A 20,179-nucleotide genomic window follows, 5' to 3' on the forward strand; every position below is an offset into this window, starting at 1 on the left:
CCATTAGGTTTTTACAATATTATGGGCGGGATACACTGGGTTAAGATGATGATGAATATTACATTGCAACGAATCATATAATATCTCATTTAGTTATATTTTAACATTTAAAATAAAATTAAAATATTAATTAAGAGTGATTGATAAATAATGTTAAAAAATCATATCAAACTAATGTTAATTGTATGGAGTATTAATTAATTAATTAATAGGATGTCTAATTTTGACATATTGTCTAACCTTAGTCAAACCCCCATTTCAATTCTTACCAACTCACAAGTTACCTAAACGGCTATATTCATTCATCCAATCATCATCTGCCACGTAAATAAAAATCTCTATTCTCTCTCTTATTGTGATAACCACCCAGTAACTTTAGCATTACCAATATACTCGCAAGTCACAAATAAATAAATAAATTCTGATTTTATCTTTTTGTTTATTAAAATTATTGAATTTGAAGATAGAGAAGAGAGAGAAGAAGACAGATTTCTGTTGTTCTTCTCCTCTTTTCTCTTACAAGCTACAACAATCAAATCAATTCCTTTAGGTTTAAAGAAATCAATCAATTAAACAATCAACGTTTGAAATTCCCTTAATTTGATTTTGAATTTGTAAATTTTAGATGAAAAATATGAACCGAGATTTGTTCGATCCAAGAACAGTTATGGATTCTGAATACGATGATAAGTCACCAAAAGAGGGGAATTTTGGATTCGCTTTTAATGATAGCAATTTTTCAGACAGGATTCTTCGGATCGAGATTATGGCTGGACCGTCGGATTCGAAATCGGAAGCTGAAGGTTGTTGTAGCTTACTTGATTGGGCTCGTAATCGTAAACGTAGGAGGGAAGATTTAAAGAAGGATGTTCAAGCTGATAAAGAGGAGAATAATAATGGTTTGTTTCTTAATTTTATTTGTGTTTTTGTTTTGAAATGTCATTTTGAATTTGGATTGCGATTATTTTAGGTTTTTTATAAGGTGGTCCTGAAATTATAATGGATTATGTTTGAGCTGAAAAGGGTGTAATTTCTGGAGATGCTTTTTGTTGAATTGAACTTTTTGGTTGTTAGTGTGACATTTTTGTGGTTGTTAGTACATTTTTGCGGTGGCTATTTGAATTTGTGAAATGGGTTTGAGTTGAATCTATACTTTAGTGAGGGGATTATTTTCGGTTAGCCATGCGATGGGGAATGTTTGTGACTGTTGATGAAATAAAAACTATATAAAACACAAACTCTAATGTCATTGAAGTACCTAGATGAATAAATTATACTTTCAATGAAATGACAATATGTGTAGGAATAAACAATGCAATAAAGAATACTAAGATTAACAATGTTCACCCAATATAGATTACGTCCTCAAAGGTGTGTAGTATCTTGATTATATTATAATGATAGAGTTTCAAGAACTCTTACAATGAAGAATTACAATTGAGAATAGAAGAAAAGATCAAGGCTATGCGTTTAGGCTTAAGGGTTATTTCGTGGATGATTACAATGAGCATATGAGCTCTCTATTTATAGAGTCTAAGTACTTAATGTATTACATTAATAATGTCATAACAGTTGCAAGCATTCCAATCCACAAAACAACATCCTAGGCCCTTCTGACAACCCTGCTCGTTTGAGCAAATGCACAGGACCTTCTGCTACTGACTGCAGCTGCTGAAGTGCTCACTCAAGCCACATAGGTGCTCGTTTGTCTTCTTTGTTTATGCCTTGTTTAAGGCAAGGTTCATCCTTCTAGTGCCTTGTTCGAGCACCTTGGACTTCTAAGCTTCCTCATTAAGTACATTCATCATACCTCATAATACACGCCATTATTCCCATGTTTAAGTGACTTCATCAATACAGTCATAACTTCTCTTCGTGCATTAACAAACACGCTTAAACACACATTCAACTCACACTTTAACCCACACCTTTGAATGCACACACTCTATGCACATCTTAATTTGTGCACTCAAGTCACCGTTAACTAACAACTGAATTTAGGGGTTTTGTGGTGCATAATTTGCAGTCCAAAATATCGGAATTGTGAGTGAGAATAAAGGAAGGAAAGATAAATCGGTGGCGAGAAGCCAATATTTTAAAAATAGAGAGGCATTACAATAACAATGCCAAATCTAATCCCAAAAAAAGGTGAATTTTTTTTGAATCAATGAAAAAAAACACGGGTGGACTTCTAAATTTTCAGACTTCAGTGATTTGGAATTTGGATGTTCAAAAATTGTATCTTAATTTATCTGTGGAGGTGCTTCATTTGAATGACTTGAGGATCTTAGACTCGAGGCAAAATTATTTAAACAAAAAAATTAGGGGGCAGGATTTGAACCCCAAACCTCTAGTTAACAAAATTAGACACTTCACCTCTAAACCACATCTCTTTATTGTAAGAGGGTGTTTGCAAAATGGTTTTTTGTTGTTGGTTGTTGGTTAGTGTTGACTGTATTTGTTGGTTTTTAAGCTAGTTGATAAGTCAATTGTTTATTAGAGAAAAAAGAGATCTAACAAACCAAAAGTCAATAATAAAAACTAATCAATGTGACTTTTTATTTCAGCTTAAAAACTAGTTTTTCAGCTAGCTTATAGCCATAAACCAAAAACTTTTTAAAAACTTTTTGATCAATTAATAAGGTAAAAGTCAAAAGTCAATTAAAAATCCATATAAATAATTATTTACTTAACACACCATAAATAATATACAATGTTTTGTTTCCATATAATGATCCAAAATATGTTCAGGATGTTGTGTCCTTTGGACTTAAGTAAGTGTCCTTATTGTATTGATTGTCTCAAGCTGAGGGTATAGATGGTGAAAGGAATCATACATGCAAGATAGAAAAGTGAGGAAGGATGAGTGTTTGAAGGTGCAATTCTTGAACTAAACCAAAAATGCAAGGATATGATGAATTGCAAAGTAATATGAATAACAATAACTCATAGATTTTAATGTGGTTCACTAAATTAGGCTATATCCACCATCCTAGTTAGTATTCAATGGAGAATACGTTTAGGGAAGAGTGGCTAATTTAGGGAGTAATAAAGTAAAAAGAGGTAGCTAATAATGAAACTTTTGGCTTGCAAAATAACCTAGGACATGTAGAGGCTTATATAGGAAATATTAAGGCTTTGATTAAAATGGGACATCATACAACGAAATCTGGCAGAAAATGCCTGGGATAACCTGTTTGTCCGGGCCACAGGCGAATAGGCAAAGCAGGTCCATGTGAGTTGTATGTCAATTTTTGCCATTATAGGTGCCATTTTGGTCCCCCAACTCGTCCTATGCACTTTCTACTCGTCCTTAGTGCGTTGAGGGCTTGCTCCTCGAGCATACATCACCCAATCATTTGCAACAGATTGAGTACTATGATTATTCTCCTTCAACCAATCATAAATCAGGATTTGGGTCTTTCTCATCCCACTACTAACCAACTTAACTATTTGCTTAACTAAGTCCTAAAACTTGGTGACGTAGTTCACCCACTAACTTACTTAACAAATGGTTTTGTAGGTGTGATCTGTGAAGTCACGGAGTGTACTGTACCGCACATGACTTTATGACATTTTGAAAGTTGATGTTTTCTTTTCTACGTTGAGTATGATTTAGGTATCTTGGGTGAACATGGAAAATTAAGGGACGAGAGTGAGCAGTTTAGGTTCAAATCGCTCACAATTACATGTCATTACCACCCCAATAACAAAGAGTTGTTTCCTATTTACCCTTGATTGTAAACATCCTTTGTAGCTTCACATTAATATGACAAATGCAAATGATTTGATGAACTATTTATTAAAGTTTATTAATAATCCCAACTCAAAGACATATTCTGAATGAAAGACCGCAAGGACAGTCTCATTTTGGGTCTGTATGAAAGTACTGTAGGTGTGTGACTGAATAAAAATCTTGAAAGCAGATAGATTTTTAGTGCGGGGTGACATTAGATCATTATTGTCGCCATGCATGCTTTCTTCTGTGTAAACCTTTTGTGAAGGCTCGAAATATTTACCTTGGCGACGAGTACATTGCATTTTCTCTTATTCATGTGTTAGATTACTGGGTTGTAATGTTGTATATTTTACTTGATGAATAAAAAGTAAATGCGGAACAAGAGATGTCTTTTTGATACAATTGATTTTTGTTTCATCAGGTACAGATGCTACAGTGTGTCCTGACGAGCAGGTTTTAAATCAATCCGACGCTGATGAAGTTTTAGGATGTGAGAATGATGACGAAGAAGCTGTTGCAATGATTGAAGAATCACCTTCAGGTGCCTGAATATTTTTAAACTCCTGTTCACCAATTTCTGTCCTTTAAAATGAATTATTTGCAAAAGCTTAATTATACTTATTGGTGAAACTTCGTTGGGGCACGTTGGGGTTCTGCCCCCTGAAGTTTTAAAATTTAATTTATTTTAGACCGTATAAAGTTGCATCATAGCAAAGACAGTAGAGTTATTTTTGGTTGAAATCTGAACTGAATTGTCGGGATTTTGTTGGGAGTTCAAATCCTCCTCCATTATCTTTTTATCATTTAAATATTTTGTTTCACATAAATCAAAAAATTCAAATTTAACCTAACTAATAGATTTTTTAGCCTAATAAACTTGTTTAGTGCTGCTAATAAATTTAGTGGGCTCTCCATTCTACTTGAGAATTTTATCACTTTTTATTATATTTTGTGGTAGTAAGAAAATTATATATAGTAAATGGATTTTTTACAAGCAACTCGCTCCCATAACAAATTTGTCAAATTTTACCATTGACAATGGTGTCACATTTTTTTAGGTTTTTGAATAGCATAGATGTGTCTACTTAAAGAAAACATATTGACACTTGCTAATTACTAGCTTGAATTCAGGAAATTGATGCACATTAATAAATCATTAACTTGGGCGTGGTTCTCTGTGACCTGTCTTGCTGTGAGGATTATTTGGCCTAAACGTTGTTATGTTGGCACCTTTTCCCTTACTACTCGCCTAGTTGTTAAATCTGTATCTCAGGGACTTGATGTCAGAATTTACAATTTTAATCAAAAAATTTTGAAAAAATTTACAAAAAAGCACCAAAATTCATACTCCGTACATTTCTTTTGTGGTGTCCCATTCTACAAGCTATTCAATTCACTATTCACTTCTTAATATCTCAAATTTTAATATTCATATTGTAATTACTCAATGCAAGTCTCCAATACAATTTCAGAAGTCACATTTTCTTAATTTTAACATTAACTATTTTCTGAAGTTAGTACGAGAATTGCAAGAGGAAAAAATGAATGATAATTAAAGGAGTATATAAGCTATATTGTTCAAGCGCACTCTAACCAACAGATAAAATCGGAAAAGGTGAAAAAAGCCAAAAGAAGGAGCCTGACAATGATAGTTTATATTACTGATATTTAGAACTGTTCAATATGGGCTGTTGATCTACATTGAATCCTCATAATTTTGGGGTTCTCTGCAATATCCGTTTATCCAACCATGTTGATATCTAAGATAAGAGAATTACAAAAGCTGACTCGATTCCTGTCACCCTTCTGCCCAATTGATTCCATTTTAAGTTTAAGACAAGGTGGTGTTACCCTGAGATATAATTCAGCTTCTTTTTGTGTCCTAGCACACCATATAGAATCCTTGTGAATCTAGTTTAAAATATCATTAAATCCCAATGTCTTTGCTATTTAGGAATGTAAACATCTCTCTTGAGCACTTTTTCATCCATGGTCCTCGGTACTCCTGCCCATGGAAAAGGGAAAGCTAACCAGTGGTTATTGCCGTCGTGCATATCATGCAGGCTACGTAGTTGAAGCATGCAGCAGTTGCTCAGTTCCTATAAGATATTTGTCTTTCTGAAGAATCTAAGTTGAATGTCAAAAAGTTTATTTCCTTAATACTTCCTGTGGGTCACTTTGTAGAGGATAAATATGCATTTTTTTTGTCTATTTTTATGACACACTATAGGTTGTGTTTAAGAGCTTGATTTGTGACTGTTTAGGAGATGAAGGAGCCAATAGCAATGATTCATCATGGAGTATGGAATGTTCAACAGTTGTCAGAGTTGAAACATTGCATATCAGCTCTCCCATCTTAGCGGCCAAAAGTCCTTTTTTCTACAAGGTAGCTGAATGCTTTCTTTATGATACACATGGAGATCTATTTATGAATGTCATGATTGGTGACACATTTTTTTTGTTTCTTTATGCTGGTGTAGCTATTTTCAAATGGTATGAGGGAATCTGAACAGAGGCATGTGACTCTACGTATTAATGCATCTGGTATGCTTTCAAACTTCTCTTGATCTTCTTTAGCCTGAATTATATTGACTATTGTGTTTTCTTAACCAACTCTGCTGAAATTTGTGTACACGTCTTTGTATATTTGTACCTATATTATGCTAATTGTTGGTGAAACATCTTGTTGTGAACCAAAGGATTTTTGTTGCAACTGACATTGAGATGAAGTTATGCCTAACTTGTAATGGTCACTAATTGAACTAAACTTCTTTTTGAATAAGTTTACTCACAGCTGCTGCTTTAACATGACAGAGGAAGCTGCTTTAATGGAACTTCTCAACTTCATGTACAGCAACACCTTATCTGCAAACACAGCCCCCGCTTTGCTTGATGTTTTAATGGCTGCAGATAAATTTGAAGTTGCTTCATGTATGAGATATTGTAGCCGTTTATTGCGTAATTTGCCCATGACCCCCGAGTCTGCTCTACTCTATCTAGATCTCCCATCCAGTGTTTTAATGGCTGAAGCAGTTCAACCGTTGACAGATGCAGCTAAGCAATACCTTGCTGATCGTTACAAGGATATTACCAAGTAAGTTTCTCATGACTTTCAAAAAATGTAGACCTAGGTGATTCAGTTCTTTGTTTTGATAAAGGTATCTAAATTGCTGTGGTATCCATCTTCTTTCCGTCTTTGATCTTGGGATTGCTTCCTTACCTGGTGATCATTTGGTAGCCTTTATCACCGAAGTGTCTAATGTGAGGTTTTCTATTTGAAGGTTCCAAGAAGAGGTCATGGCATTGCCCATTGCCGGAGTTGAGGCTGTTCTTTCCAGCGATGATTTGCAGGTGGCATCTGAGGATGCTGTTTTTGACTTTGTCTTAAAGTGGGCGAGGGCGCAGTACCCTAAACTCGAAGAACGCCGAGAAATCCTGGCTACCCGCCTTGCTCGATTTATCCGCTTTCCATACATGACCTGCCGTAAGTTGAGAAAGGTTCTTAGCTGTCCAGACTTTGATCACGAAGTGTCATCCAAGCTTGTCCTAGAGGCGCTCTTCTTTAAGGCAGAAGCCCCACACCGGCAACGGATATTGGCCGCTGAAGAATCAGCTTCCACAAATCGTCGCTTTTTGGAACGTGCCTACAAGTATCGCCCTGTTAAGGTGGTTGAGTTCGAACTTCCTCGTCCGCAATGTGTCGTATACTTGGATTTGAAGCGGGAGGAGTGTGCAAATCTATTCCCATCAGGTCGAGTATATTCTCAAGCATTTCACTTAGGTGGACAAGGATTCTTCCTTTCAGCGCATTGCAACATGGATCAGCAAAGCTCCTTCCATTGCTTTGGATTGTTCCTCGGAATGCAAGAGAAAGGCTCGGTTTCATTTGCAGTTGACTACGAGTTTGCCGCTAGGTCGAAGCCCACCGAAGATTTTCAAAGCAAATACAAAGGGAACTACACATTTATGGGGGGTAAGGCAGTAGGTTATCGAAATCTCTTTGGCATACCATGGACTTCATTCATGGCCGATGATAGTCTATATTTCATCAACGGCATCCTACATCTTAGAGCCGAGCTCACTATTAGGTCAATTTGAAGCTCTATGTCGTCTTCCGAAACTTTAAGCTATCATTCCGATCCAAACTTCTCGTCTAATGTTAATTTCCTTTTTCTTAGGGCTTGACAAGATCCCGACTTTAGGCCTAGGACAATACAGATGAGTTAACATTTAACTTTTTTTACTTGATAGTTCGAGAGACGTCAAAGATCGACGGAAACTCGCTGCTGTTGTTCAGTAATCGGTAGTCCTTGCCATGCCTAAGAAGAGACAAGGAGAATCAATGTAAATGTGCTTGAAATGATTGCTTATGTACGAAACAGTACTCTGTATAACTAACTGTATTGCCTTCAGATGGAATGGCAACTTTGTTGTTTTGTGCTGGCTCTACTGATGAGAAATGAGGGATACAATCATTTTTGAATGAATTTTGTGCTTTGTAATGTTTGGTTTTTAACATAAACAATGCAAATTAAAGCATATTGTACAAATTTATTGTACCAAGTTATTTTTTTGGGTAAAAGGATACTAAAGGCAACCAAAAAAATCACAAATTTATGTATGAGACGGTTTCACCGTGAGATATTCCTCATATAGGGTTAAATAGTCTAAAAAATTACAAATTTATTGTACTCGGTTATTTTTAAGCTCGTTTCACCATGAGATGGTTATATACAAGACGGGTTGAAAATTGATTAATTTTTTTATAAATTGTGAAAAGTAATTATAAAAAATGCTACTGAATATTATGAAGAATATAATTGATTCGCTAAAAGTTGATTATTCGTGATGTTATTTACTTGAACAATGTCATGACTCATTATTATATTCTCTATATAAAGAGGGTGAATATTTGAAATGATTAGGTTTATTTTAATAGAAAATTTAAAAATAAGTCCTAAATTGTTTAGTGGTTTTATTTTAATAAAAAAAATTAAAAATAAGTTTGAAATGAATAATAGAAGAACATGCTAAACGTCAAAAATATTTGACACAATTTTGTTTGTTGTTAGTAATAGCGAACAAAAGCAAGACCAAATCATAATTTGCAAAGTAAAAAAAAAATACCAGACTAGTTCGTTGTTCACAACGACCCAAATGCTAATTCTTTGATTTATTTTTTTCCTTTTAAAAATTATAACTTGGTCTTCTTTTTATTCGTTATTATTAACAACAAACAAATTCAAGGTAAATTTTATATATGATTAAAATTTGTGGTAAAAATAATCAATTATCATTTCTTACTAAATTTTAAATATGAATAATAATAAACAAATAATCATTTTAAATGAAACAAAAATAACCTTTTATATATATATATATATATATATATATATATATATATATATATATATATATATATATATATATATATATATATATATATATTCCCTGTTTTAATTTTTTTTTGACGAAAAAAATTAATTTAAATACTAAAATATGAGTTAAATAATGATTAAACTGTGTGATATAAAACGGGTAGGGTTGTGAAACTCTGAATATGGATCGAGCTTGATGGGCACGTAAGCCGACTCTTAAAAACGGTCACATGTATTATTATTATAAATTAGATAGAAATCCCCCCCTTTATTTTTCCATCTCGTTTAAGAAAAGTTAAAAGAGAAATAAGGGTGTGGAGATAGATTCGAAAACCCGTTATCGCCCGAAAACCTAAATAGAGAAAAACCTAATCTTATCTCCCCTCTCTCTCACAACCGTTCGATCTAGGGTTTTCTGAAGAAAGAGAAAAGGAAAGATGCCGAAGAACAAGGGAAAGGGAGGAAAGAACAGGAAGAGAGGAAAGAATGAAGCTGATGATGAGAAAAGAGAGCTTGTTTTTAAGGAAGATGGACAGGAATACGCTCAAGTTCTTCGTATGCTTGGTAATGGTAGATGTGAAGCTATGTGTATCGATAATGTTAAACGTCTTTGTCATATTCGCGGTAAGATGCATAAGAAGGTTTGGATTGCTGCTGGTGATATTATCCTCGTCGGACTTCGCGATTATCAGGTTTTTCCTCCTTTTTATTTTTTTTATCTATTTTTATTCATAATCGGTTGATTGATTGTTGTTCATAGGGTTTGTGGTTGCGTGTTGATTTGAATTTGGATAGGATGAGGATCCGAGACAATAGAAACATGATTGATTGTGAAAATTCCCAGTTTTAAAATTTTGCAAGTTTAATTTTTTCTTTTTCTATAGATTATGTTATACGCTGGTTGATTCTTTCTTTGTTCATGTGATTTTTTCATCCACTTAATTGTTAATTTATTGGAAATTGAGTTGCTCTATTAACAAGCAAAAATCTGGTTTACCCTTGAATTGGTCAATCATAATTGCTTGTACACGCTAACGAACGATTTTCAGAATATTACTTGTAATCTTTAGTTTGGCCAAAAGAATTAATTTTTTTAGACTTAATGATCAATTTTGTTTTTATCAAAAACTTGGCTACAACTTGCACTCTTTCTTAGTAACTGATATTGATTGATTGATTTTAGAATACTCTAATTGATATGATGATAAAAACACATGAATCAAGAAACCGCGTTAAAGCCAAACAGCTATAAGGTTTATTCAGTTTGCAAACATACCACTTCCTCCTTGTAGATTTGAATTGTATTTATGTACCACTGGTGTCAATGAATATGAACCTATAAGATTATAAAAGTTGTTTGGGTGTGTTTGGGACCTAAGAGCAATTGAGTTTTCATGGTATTTTTGGTTTCTACTCTGCATATGTCATATTGAAGCTAAACATCTGCTCTGATTTTGATTAGGATGACAAGGCAGATATTATTCTGAAGTACATGCCAGATGAAGCTAGATTGTTGAAGGCTTATGGTGAGTTGCCCGACAACATTAGGCTCAATGAAGGAATTGCCAATCTCGATGAGGAGGACGATGGTGGTGCTGATGACTACATTGAGTTCGAGGATGAAGACATTGACAAAATTTAAGCAGTTCAAATGCTTGTACTATTAATGTTGAACCTTATATTGCCCAACTATATGTTTGAGTTTGATCAAAGTTTGTACTATTCTCTTTTACATGAATGAATCATTACTATTTTGTGTGGCAATGTTTATGCTCAAGGCTCTCGATGCGTTAATAAATTTGGGTCTTATTTCGATCTTTCTTGTTTCGTCTACCATTGAATTATCCTGGTAGTATGTTACTTGACACACTGTTTTGCCTGTTGTATATAGTATCCCACTTGGGAGTTGGGACAGGTGAATTCATGAAAGTTATGGGTTGGTCACTTGATTTAAGGCTGAGGATGTTGTAGCGTGTAAAATTGAGTTTTTTTTTTTTTTTGAATATCGCTTTTTACTTGGCTTTGTTAATTGATTTTTGGCTTTGAAATATTAGTTGGTCAAACAGTCAATTAACTTGTTTCGTAAATGGCTAAGCCAGTTGAAAAGCTTGTTTTTAAGCCGAAACGAAAAGATTTTCAGTTAGCTTTTTGGTTGACTTTTTTCCTTATTGTTTCCTTTTTCCCCAATAAACAGTCAATACCTAAATTTATAAAACATCTTTCAACATAACTGGCTTTTTCAGCTAGCTTAAATTTGCATAAAAACAACTAATATTTCCAGCTAGTTAAACAAGTCAACTAAGAAGCCAACAGTTAATTGCTAAACACCCATCATCTTTTTTGTTTAACCAAAGTAATGTGTTGATATTTGACATCAAACTACAGCCTCTAAAAGGCAATACTCCCTTTGTCGTTCATACAACTTTAGGACGGAAAAGTATAAACTTGATACATGCTGTAGTCCATGTTTTCATACTTGAAAGTCATCTTCAAGTTGGTATATAGACTAGAATAATCAAAGTATATTAGCAAAAATCAAATGTAAAACTTTCTTCCCAACATTACTAGTATAACAGAAAAGCAAGAGAACAATGGTCTGTGATCAGAATGTGCTCAGTAATGAGAACTACAAAGTCGAGGTGGAACAAAATTTCTATGGTTACTGCAGGTGTCTTCCGTCTCACTCGCACGAAAATTATTGGTTACACAAATGCATTGTAAATCCAAGAACACATTGTAGTGACTCAACTTGAATCGTTTTGCCTTGAACAATAGTCTTGGCCGCCTTACTAGATAGTCATAAACACTTGATAACTGCAAAAATGCCGGCCATGTAATAAGAATGAGTTGCAAAGCTAATGACAAGTCCAATGGCAATGACATAATTATCAATACTGTTTGAAGACTATATAACATCACAAACATAAAAAAATCACAAAGCAGTGCAATAAATCGGCCATCCAGGTTTTCACCATGAACGAACTAACCATCACAACAATGTTTGACAAGCGACGAAAGTTTGGAAAGTAACAACTAAACATCAGCCATTTCTCTCAATCTGAATATCTACGAGGATCCATGGGGCCATGATTAAATAGCCATATAGGGGCAAAAGCAACTAGCTTCCACAATGTTTGATCCTAATCTAACCCGCAACATAGACCACTCAACTAAAATGGAGTGAACATAACTTCAAAAAGAACTAAGAGGCAAGATGACATGAAAACACATTCACAAAGGGCTTATCTGGTCCCTATAGATCCTTTTTTTTCTTGGCATATATAGTCAGGACTAAGAAAGTATTGAATACCGTTCTGCTTTCTTGATATGCAGTTGTGTTCTGGAAAGTTCAATGGCTGACCTTTTATCTCTCATTCTGGTATCGTATTGTATCTTGTATCATCTTCACCAACAAAAGCAAATGGGATGATTCCTGGAAACATCTTTCCAATTGCAGCTAAATTAGCTATTGGCTTCAGGCGAATCCCCTCGTCACAAGTTTAGTGTCATATAAGGACTTCCTAGTGCAATTTCAGGATTGATGTGATATCTGGTTAAATGGCGATATATAACTAGGATAACCTCAAAATGCTTCCCCTCTAGCATTTAGGATTCTCAAAAAGCTTCCACACAAGGTTTGTATTTTCAGCCAAGGAATCTTAGTTGCAATACCAACTATATTTATAAAACTGAAATCAATAACAGCCCGTTTGGTAGTCAGTATTAGACAGTAGGAATGGTAAGCAAATTTAGTGTAATTTTGGTGAGAAAATTTCTTGACAAGTTTAATAGTCATGCTTGTTCTACTTCAATCATCACATTTTCTTCACAAAGTGATAATTTGTAAACAAAACTTTTTCATGATCTAACTTTTTATTACCCTGAGAATAAGATGGTATAGATTACGAAATTTACACTACAAATCATTTTCATTACCAACATTTAGTACCAACAAGCCATGAAGGGATGGAACCAAAAGGAAGTTTTTTTGCTCTAAAAAGGCAATTTACGTCCATCATATGTAGTTCGCTATCTAAATCAGTTGAAAACCATAGAACACAGTTCCCCACTAAAAAAACATGTGCAATATGGGTCTAAAAAATAAAGAGAAAATAACGCCCCTACCTAAGACTACATAGCATATTTCACTAGCAAATACCAAGCACGACAACCCATACAAAATCAACAACTGATGCGGACAAAATCCAAGTATTTCATCTCAGAAACCTTTCTCCATGTTAATATCAGAAAAAGAGAAAAGAAATTACTGGTAAGCATTACGTGCAGAGGGAGGTGCACCATAGGTACTGTAAGTGAATTCATAACCTTCAATCATCAGTAAGGCAACAATTCAAAATCAATGATACTATGCCATACCCAATTTTTGTTTCCAATAAACCAGATATACAATATCACAATGACGCAAGCACAATGTGTCCCAGATTAATGCTGTACACAGTTAAGTTGTTAGTTGTTCAAAAACTTAAAATGATCCATAAATTCCTCTTAACTTTTACCAGGGCTTTGATGTGAGTGTACTTTTATTTTACAACCAGCATATTGCTATACATTAGATTACTCCAATGCAATTCGCATATTGCTAGATCAACTAAAAAAGGGCAGCCCGGTGCACAAAGCATCCCCACAAAGCGAGGGTTCAAGGAAGTTTGTTTTGTCACCAAAATTTTACTAATTAAACCTCTATTTGCTAATTTGAACCAAACAAAAAAGATTTTAATCTATCATGTCATTGAGAACTAAGCTCAAGGAGCTTCTTCCCACTGGCGGTTGATTTTCACTAGAGGATTTCCATTGCAGTCAAGAATAGTTGCTACTCTTGACTACACATCTCGGTCAAGAAAAATTGCTAATCAGTTAAAATACTTTTTTGTACACTTATAAATGGAGAATATATAGCATAGTTTGGTTATTAATGTAAACCATTTCTTGATTATGTGTCTTGGTCCATGAGTCTCTAGGAGCAATTGTAAAATGTATTGAGCTTGCAGATGTGCAATTACAAGTTTTGATGATTGATCTACAATGTGAAACTCCATGATGAGGAAAAAAGTGAAAAAAAAAAAAAAAAACTAAGATGTTAGGTCTATAGAAAAATCCATAGAAGTGGAGTAAGAAGAAAGAGAGTGGAAGCATATATGCTAAATTTAATTCTTAGGAAAGTACTTATGTCCACTTATATAGTTATATGTGAATGACAACTAAAATTATTAGATAGTCAGGCACTTAGGCTTAGGCTTTAGGTCCAAACTCCAAAGTGCTAACAGAGTAACAGGACTTGAAGCATTATGGTGATTAGACTTGAAACATTAAGTATTAAACCTGCAAGAGGAAGGTTTACACAAGCATTGATTTTCTTTCTAATTATGTGTAATTAGGTTGGATGGGGCAAATGTAGTATAATTCTTCTATTTGTTACTAACAATCTCTCGCATTGATTTGTTTTGGTTCATGTAGGAATTATAGTTTTAGCATTTTTTTGTTGTTGCTTGAGTATCATATCTAACACTTCATCCTGAAACTATTCCTAAGGTATGAAGTTCAATTTCAAACTCAAAAGAACTACGATTTTGGTAACCATTCAAAGTACAATTACGTATAAAGAAATTATAAACATTACAACTGATTTACAGACTGCTAGCTTGGGAAAAATAATCCACCCACAAAATTCGATGCATGCTCATCGTATAAAGCCAAAAACAAGATTTTAGGCTCTAATTCCCTGATCACATACAATTATGCAAAGTCATTACAATTATTAGGGATAGAGATATAATGAGAAGAGAAGAGCAGTATGTTTTCCCTTGTTCAGATACAAGATGGAATCAAGAGAAACAAAAAAAGATGGGAGGGGGAATGGGGAGAAATTTGACTTATTTTATTAAAAAAAAAAATTCTCAAAAATTGGGAAAAAAAAAATTAGGCTTAATGAACTTTTAATTTTTCCAAGATGAAGCTGATGGTAAGGCACAGCAGTAGTATGAGATGGAAGTAGCAGCAAAATAATATTAAAACTAGCATTCCATGACTATTAATCCCTGTGTATTGTTCCCTCCCCAACCTTTTCTTACTCCTTTATCATTTGTTAAAAGCTATCCAAACAAGGTGTCAATGATCCCATGGAGTAGCAGCACAATCCATTTATTAGGCTGGAAGAGGTAAAGTGCACTAAACAACAAAGACTAAGAGATGTGGGCTAACAGGTGAACAAATAAGTATGAGCCTGCTTCAACAAAGGAATAAATAACTAAACTCAATATATGCTTCATACAGACTCATACAACCATTTGGCCCTCTGTAGAAGTAAAGACTTCAACAAAATTCAATAGAAAGATCTTTTATGAACAACCTGTTCAAGAGTGAAAAAAAGAGCAAAAATACACATTCAAGAATTTCAAGAATGACGACTGTACCAAAGCAACAAAGCATAGCTAATAGCATATTTCCCAGGATCAGTCATCTATCAAACAAAATTTAAACTGAAGGAAAAAATGGGTAAAACATACCTTAACAAAATCATCTCAGCTTGGTTTTCGTAGATTGCTTTGCAGCTGCCGCCCTGATTTTGTCTATGTATCCTTCAATAGGTGGAGTCAGTGTAGCCATGAACCGGTTTGCAGGGAATGGGGTCAAATCAGGAACCATAGCCGCAGCTTTCAGATGCTCAGGCAAAGCCTCAATTGCCTCTTTCTTCAATCTCAAAAGTGTAGTCTCCGCCTTTTGCCTTGCACGATGCCTTCTCATCAAAACCCTACTATACTCTTTGGCAAGTCGACGACCATCGTCAACAGTCAGCTCATACTTTGGGATAGCATCCGCATCAACTATACCCAAAGAAATCAAATCCAAGCCTGGAGTACCAATAATAGATGGCTTCTCAAGACCAGTTCCTTCTTTAGCCTGCTTCTTCAATAAATCCATCTCTCTTTGACGCTCCTTACTAATGAGACCTAATTTCTCACGCTCAGCCTCACGCGCTCTCTCCTTAACCTTCAAGAATCTTACAGGGGTGGGAGCATTCAAGCACTTTTGGGCCATCTCTTCAAGCTCAGCCACAAGTCCAGTCTTGCGGCCCCCACTGTCAGATCCTTTCTTTTTCACAACCTTAGATCGCCTCAATGTCTGCACCGTCTTGAGTTTTCCTTTACCTTTTGAAGTACCACTCACAGAACATTGTTGCAAAAGTTGGTGATTGAGGTTTCCAATAGCAATATTAGAACTAGTTAATCTTCTGATAACAGAAATCCTAAACATTTTCCAGACTAAACCAAAATGTAGGTATCTAAGCAGAAAAATATAGTCTTAGATGGCAGTGTTGAAGACACCTGAGAAATTACAATAAAAATGCATATTAAATCAAATGTAAATTCTCCAAGACTCTAAAAAATTGTCAAAAAACCAGACTTTCCAATCATACCAAGAACCCATATAAAAACAAAATGGTTTTCAAAAAAACTCGAATAGAACGTATGTAACTACATTACATCAAAAAAATAATATGTAAACATTAGCAAATAAAATGACTAAAATTATCATTAAGAAAATCATTTAAACCAAGTACCCATGTTGCAAACAACGATAATCATCCATCAAATCAACACATAAATTGAAATCTAAGGTCGGATACAATTTCAGATGAAGGAAGAATACTTAGTATACATAAATCTATAAAACTTCCACTAAATTAGAAGAATTAACAAAGGGTAAGTACTAGGGGATGAAAATTAGAAAATTATATTCAAGTGCATAAAAAAAAATTACATTTAGCCTAAAAAAAAGTTTGAATCATACAACTATAATACTACCTTTGAAGTTTGAACCATCAAACCAATTAATCACAATTTAAACTTTAATTGACCATTATTTAATCATTATATTATCCAATTTAAATAATACATCTATAATTTATATTCTAAAATCATCAAAATAACACATAACACAAAATTCAAAAGCCCTAATTTTTAAACAAAAACCCTAAACAAATAAAATTAAATTACATAAGGATTACGAATTGGTTCATCAAAATGATATTGGTTCAAATTTAACAAAATTGGAATCATCAAACAACTTCTATCCCTGGGTACCTCGAATTTTTCAAAACTCCATAGACATAGTTACAGCATTTGCTTTTATAAATGGCCATCAAACAAGTGAGTTTTTTTTTTCAGAATCATTCTATTAGCATAAAATTTACAGTTCAAAGTACTCAATCATCAAACAAAGTTACAGCATTTGCTTTAATTAAACAATCAAAAACTCAAATGGCAAGAAAGAGAGAACCTCCATATAGTACAGTGAAGAGAAAAAAGATAAAGAAGAAAAGAAAGAGCAAAGAAACAGATCGAGAGAGAAGAAGAAAGGAGAACATAAGGCAACATACCTGGCACGGCGGTCGACGGCAGAGAAGGTGGCCGGCACAAAGCAAGAGCGGGTGGCGGCTTCTTCCAGTAAAGATGGGGCAAGATGAAAATAGAAGAAAAAAAATACCTCCTTGGGCATTCAGTCATTTCGATTTTCGCATTGTACTTCAATTTTCTACGAAAATTTTAGGGGTAGCTTTGGATTTTCAGCTTTTCTAACGAGTTAGACAAATATTTTTTAATTTATACAGTGTTCTTGATTTTCTAAATATTTCAGGGTGTTAATAGGAAGTTTTTTTTTTTTTTTAACTTTTGCTATTTTTACCTAATGTAACATTTTTAATAAAAAGACTTGTGATCACCCTAAATGATCACATATTTCCAGTCGAAATAAGTACTTAATTTAACCAAAAAATATAGGAAAATTATCAATGGTACCTCTGAGTTTTGACATTTTATTAATAGTACCTCTAAATTTTTTTTTATTATCAATGATACTCTCGTATTATTAAGTGTCTTACAACTGTAACCTTTTAAAACTTTTTTCGATAAAAATCGTCCAAAACCGTTAACTTATTTATGTTTTAAATTGAAAAATAAAAGAAAAATAAAAAAGTTAACGATTTTGGACGGACAAAATTGAAAAAGATTACGATTGTAAGAAGCTAAATAATACGATGGTACCATTGATAATAAAAAAACTTACAGGTATCATTGATAAAATGACAAAACTCAAGGGTATCATTGATAATATATCAAAAAGTTAACGTTTTGTTTACCACATGGAAAAGTTAAAAGCTCAAGATACCATGCAAATTAAAAAAAAATTAGTGAAAAATTGAAAAACTGAGTATCATCACATTAAAAATCCCCTTTTTATTTAATACTCCGTTCGTTTCCTATAGAAATTTTTATTTGTTATTTTATAGTGTTCTATTTATTCTTCTGATAAAGAATATTTCTATTTATATTATAAATTCTGGATAAAAAATATTTTAATAATATTTATAGTCTCCAAATATCTTCCACTAACTTCATTTTAATATTTTAATATTTTGTATGGTCCCCACATATTTCCAATTAACTTTATAAAATTTTTTTATTGGTTGTGGTCTCGATTTTTTCCACTATTAATACTTTTTATATTTATGGTTCTCACTTTTCACCTAAATTTTGTTATTCAATAAAATAATATTTTTAATATTTAAATAAATTTTTTTTTAATTGTCGTGAACACTTTTTTTTTGAACTTCATAGAAAACAGCGTGAGTACAAGGCTAGAGAATCCTTGGAGCACAAATAAAACGGATTAATATTTTTATCAAAAAATGAAAGAAAACCCGTAGACGACAAGGCTAACTCTACGAGATATCCTCAACTTCAACTTCAAACACTAGTAGTATTATACTTTGATTTTCTCAAGGATTTACAAACTATAATTACAACTTTCATTAGGTGTTTGCTAAATTGCCTATTATTGGTTATTTAATTGGTTTGTTTTGTCTGAAATTATTGGCTTTCAAACTAACGTGTTAAGCCATATGTTAAGAAAGATGTTTAGAAATATTACATATTGGTTATTGTTTATTGTTTATTGTTTGTTGTTATTAGAGAAAAAAAATAAGTTAATTAGCCAAAAGACAATTTAGGCAAACGTTTCATTTTGTCTAACAAAATAGTTCTTCGGTTGGTTGAAATCAATTTATCAAGTACTTTTTTTGTCCTTTTGACTAATCAACAAGTCTAAAGTATGATCAAAGGTTGCAAATTAACACCTAGTAGATTCAAGGAGAGTTCATAATTATTGACTATTCTAATTGTACTGCAAGACATGGCTTAATTAGTAGTGATTTTTGGGAGTATTATTGTTTATAATTCATTGTTTATAATAATTCAATTGTAGGCTTCTACTGTATATAATGTTTAGACAAATACAAAATGTATAGTTGAAGAACTTTTTAGGATTTTAATTATACGTTAGTCTACTGAGATTAATAGGTTGATTTACTAGTTAAGATTTTTCTTTTATCTTTGTGATAGGAATCAGATTCTCAATAAGGAGTACCAATAAGAAAACCAATTCCCTTTCTCTATCTCTTGGAATAAAAGAATTTATCTTTACCAAAATAAAAAGTAATAATAGGTTAGTTTTGCTATATTTACTAAGCTACAATATCATATTTAGATGTTTGCTCATGTTTTCTCTTTCTATTTCATCTACAAATTTATTGTTTCTTTTCATCTCATCCAAGGAGGATGTAAGGCTATTTGAAGATGTCAACTGACATCATTCAAGCTGTATAAAACTACATACTTAGAGATATCAATATGTGTTGCTTTTAGTAGGAGCTTACTTGTGTGATAACAATTATTCAGTTTAAGCCTAACTATGCGCATATTTTTTTATAATATTTGTGTGATAACAATTATTCAGTTTAAGCCTAACTATGCGCATGTTTTTTTATAATGTTTAAAAACACTTTTTATTAAAAGCTATGACATATATGATGTTGCACATCACTTGCACCTACTTGTATGATGATCAAATATGGGACTTCATAGGGAGTAATATATACATCTCCAAGTTCAATTACTTTTTCCATTGAGATCCTTATATTTCTTCTCAAAAGCTCTTATACAGAAATGCATAATATAGCAATCTTAGTGTGACAGAGAAGTATATC

The 20,179-nt window shown here is 33.2% G+C and overlaps 3 protein-coding genes across 4 annotated transcripts; 2 read left to right on the top strand and 1 right to left on the bottom strand.

The window, feature by feature from the left end:
- The first annotated feature begins 437 nt into the window (after window positions 1–437).
- On the top strand, window positions 438–8,302 carry LOC130811389 (BTB/POZ domain-containing protein POB1-like). Of its 2 annotated transcripts, none has more exons than XM_057677680.1 (6): window positions 438–899; window positions 4,161–4,280; window positions 6,004–6,125; window positions 6,220–6,283; window positions 6,554–6,833; window positions 7,021–8,302. In XM_057677680.1, the coding sequence occupies exons 1-6, from the start codon at window positions 626–628 to the stop codon at window positions 7,835–7,837; spliced, it is 1,677 nt and encodes a 558-aa protein (XP_057533663.1). In that variant the 5' UTR covers window positions 438–625; the 3' UTR covers window positions 7,838–8,302. The 2 variants fall into 2 exon arrangements, with proteins under 2 accessions (XP_057533663.1, XP_057533662.1); XM_057677679.1 differs by having other exon boundaries at window positions 446–899; window positions 6,007–6,125.
- A 1,014-nt stretch (window positions 8,303–9,316) lies between these two features.
- LOC130811393 (eukaryotic translation initiation factor 1A) lies at window positions 9,317–10,934 on the top strand. Its single transcript, XM_057677684.1, has 2 exons — window positions 9,317–9,809; window positions 10,580–10,934. Exons 1-2 carry the CDS (start codon window positions 9,555–9,557, stop codon window positions 10,757–10,759), a joined length of 435 nt encoding a protein of 144 aa, XP_057533667.1. The 5' UTR covers window positions 9,317–9,554; the 3' UTR covers window positions 10,760–10,934.
- Window positions 10,935–11,657: 723 nt separating this feature from the next.
- On the bottom strand, window positions 11,658–17,711 carry LOC130811391 (uncharacterized). Its single transcript, XM_057677682.1, has 3 exons — window positions 17,516–17,711; window positions 15,642–16,460; window positions 11,658–11,931 (listed from the first exon to the last, which is right to left on the bottom strand). The coding sequence occupies exon 2, from the start codon at window positions 16,387–16,389 to the stop codon at window positions 15,652–15,654; it is 738 nt and encodes a 245-aa protein (XP_057533665.1). The 5' UTR covers window positions 16,390–16,460; window positions 17,516–17,711; the 3' UTR covers window positions 11,658–11,931; window positions 15,642–15,651.
- Window positions 17,712–20,179: the final 2,468 nt, after the last annotated feature.

The sequence above is a fragment of the Amaranthus tricolor genome, chromosome 4, assembly GCF_026212465.1.
Source record: "Amaranthus tricolor cultivar Red isolate AtriRed21 chromosome 4, ASM2621246v1, whole genome shotgun sequence".
NCBI lineage: Eukaryota > Viridiplantae > Streptophyta > Magnoliopsida > Caryophyllales > Amaranthaceae > Amaranthus > Amaranthus tricolor.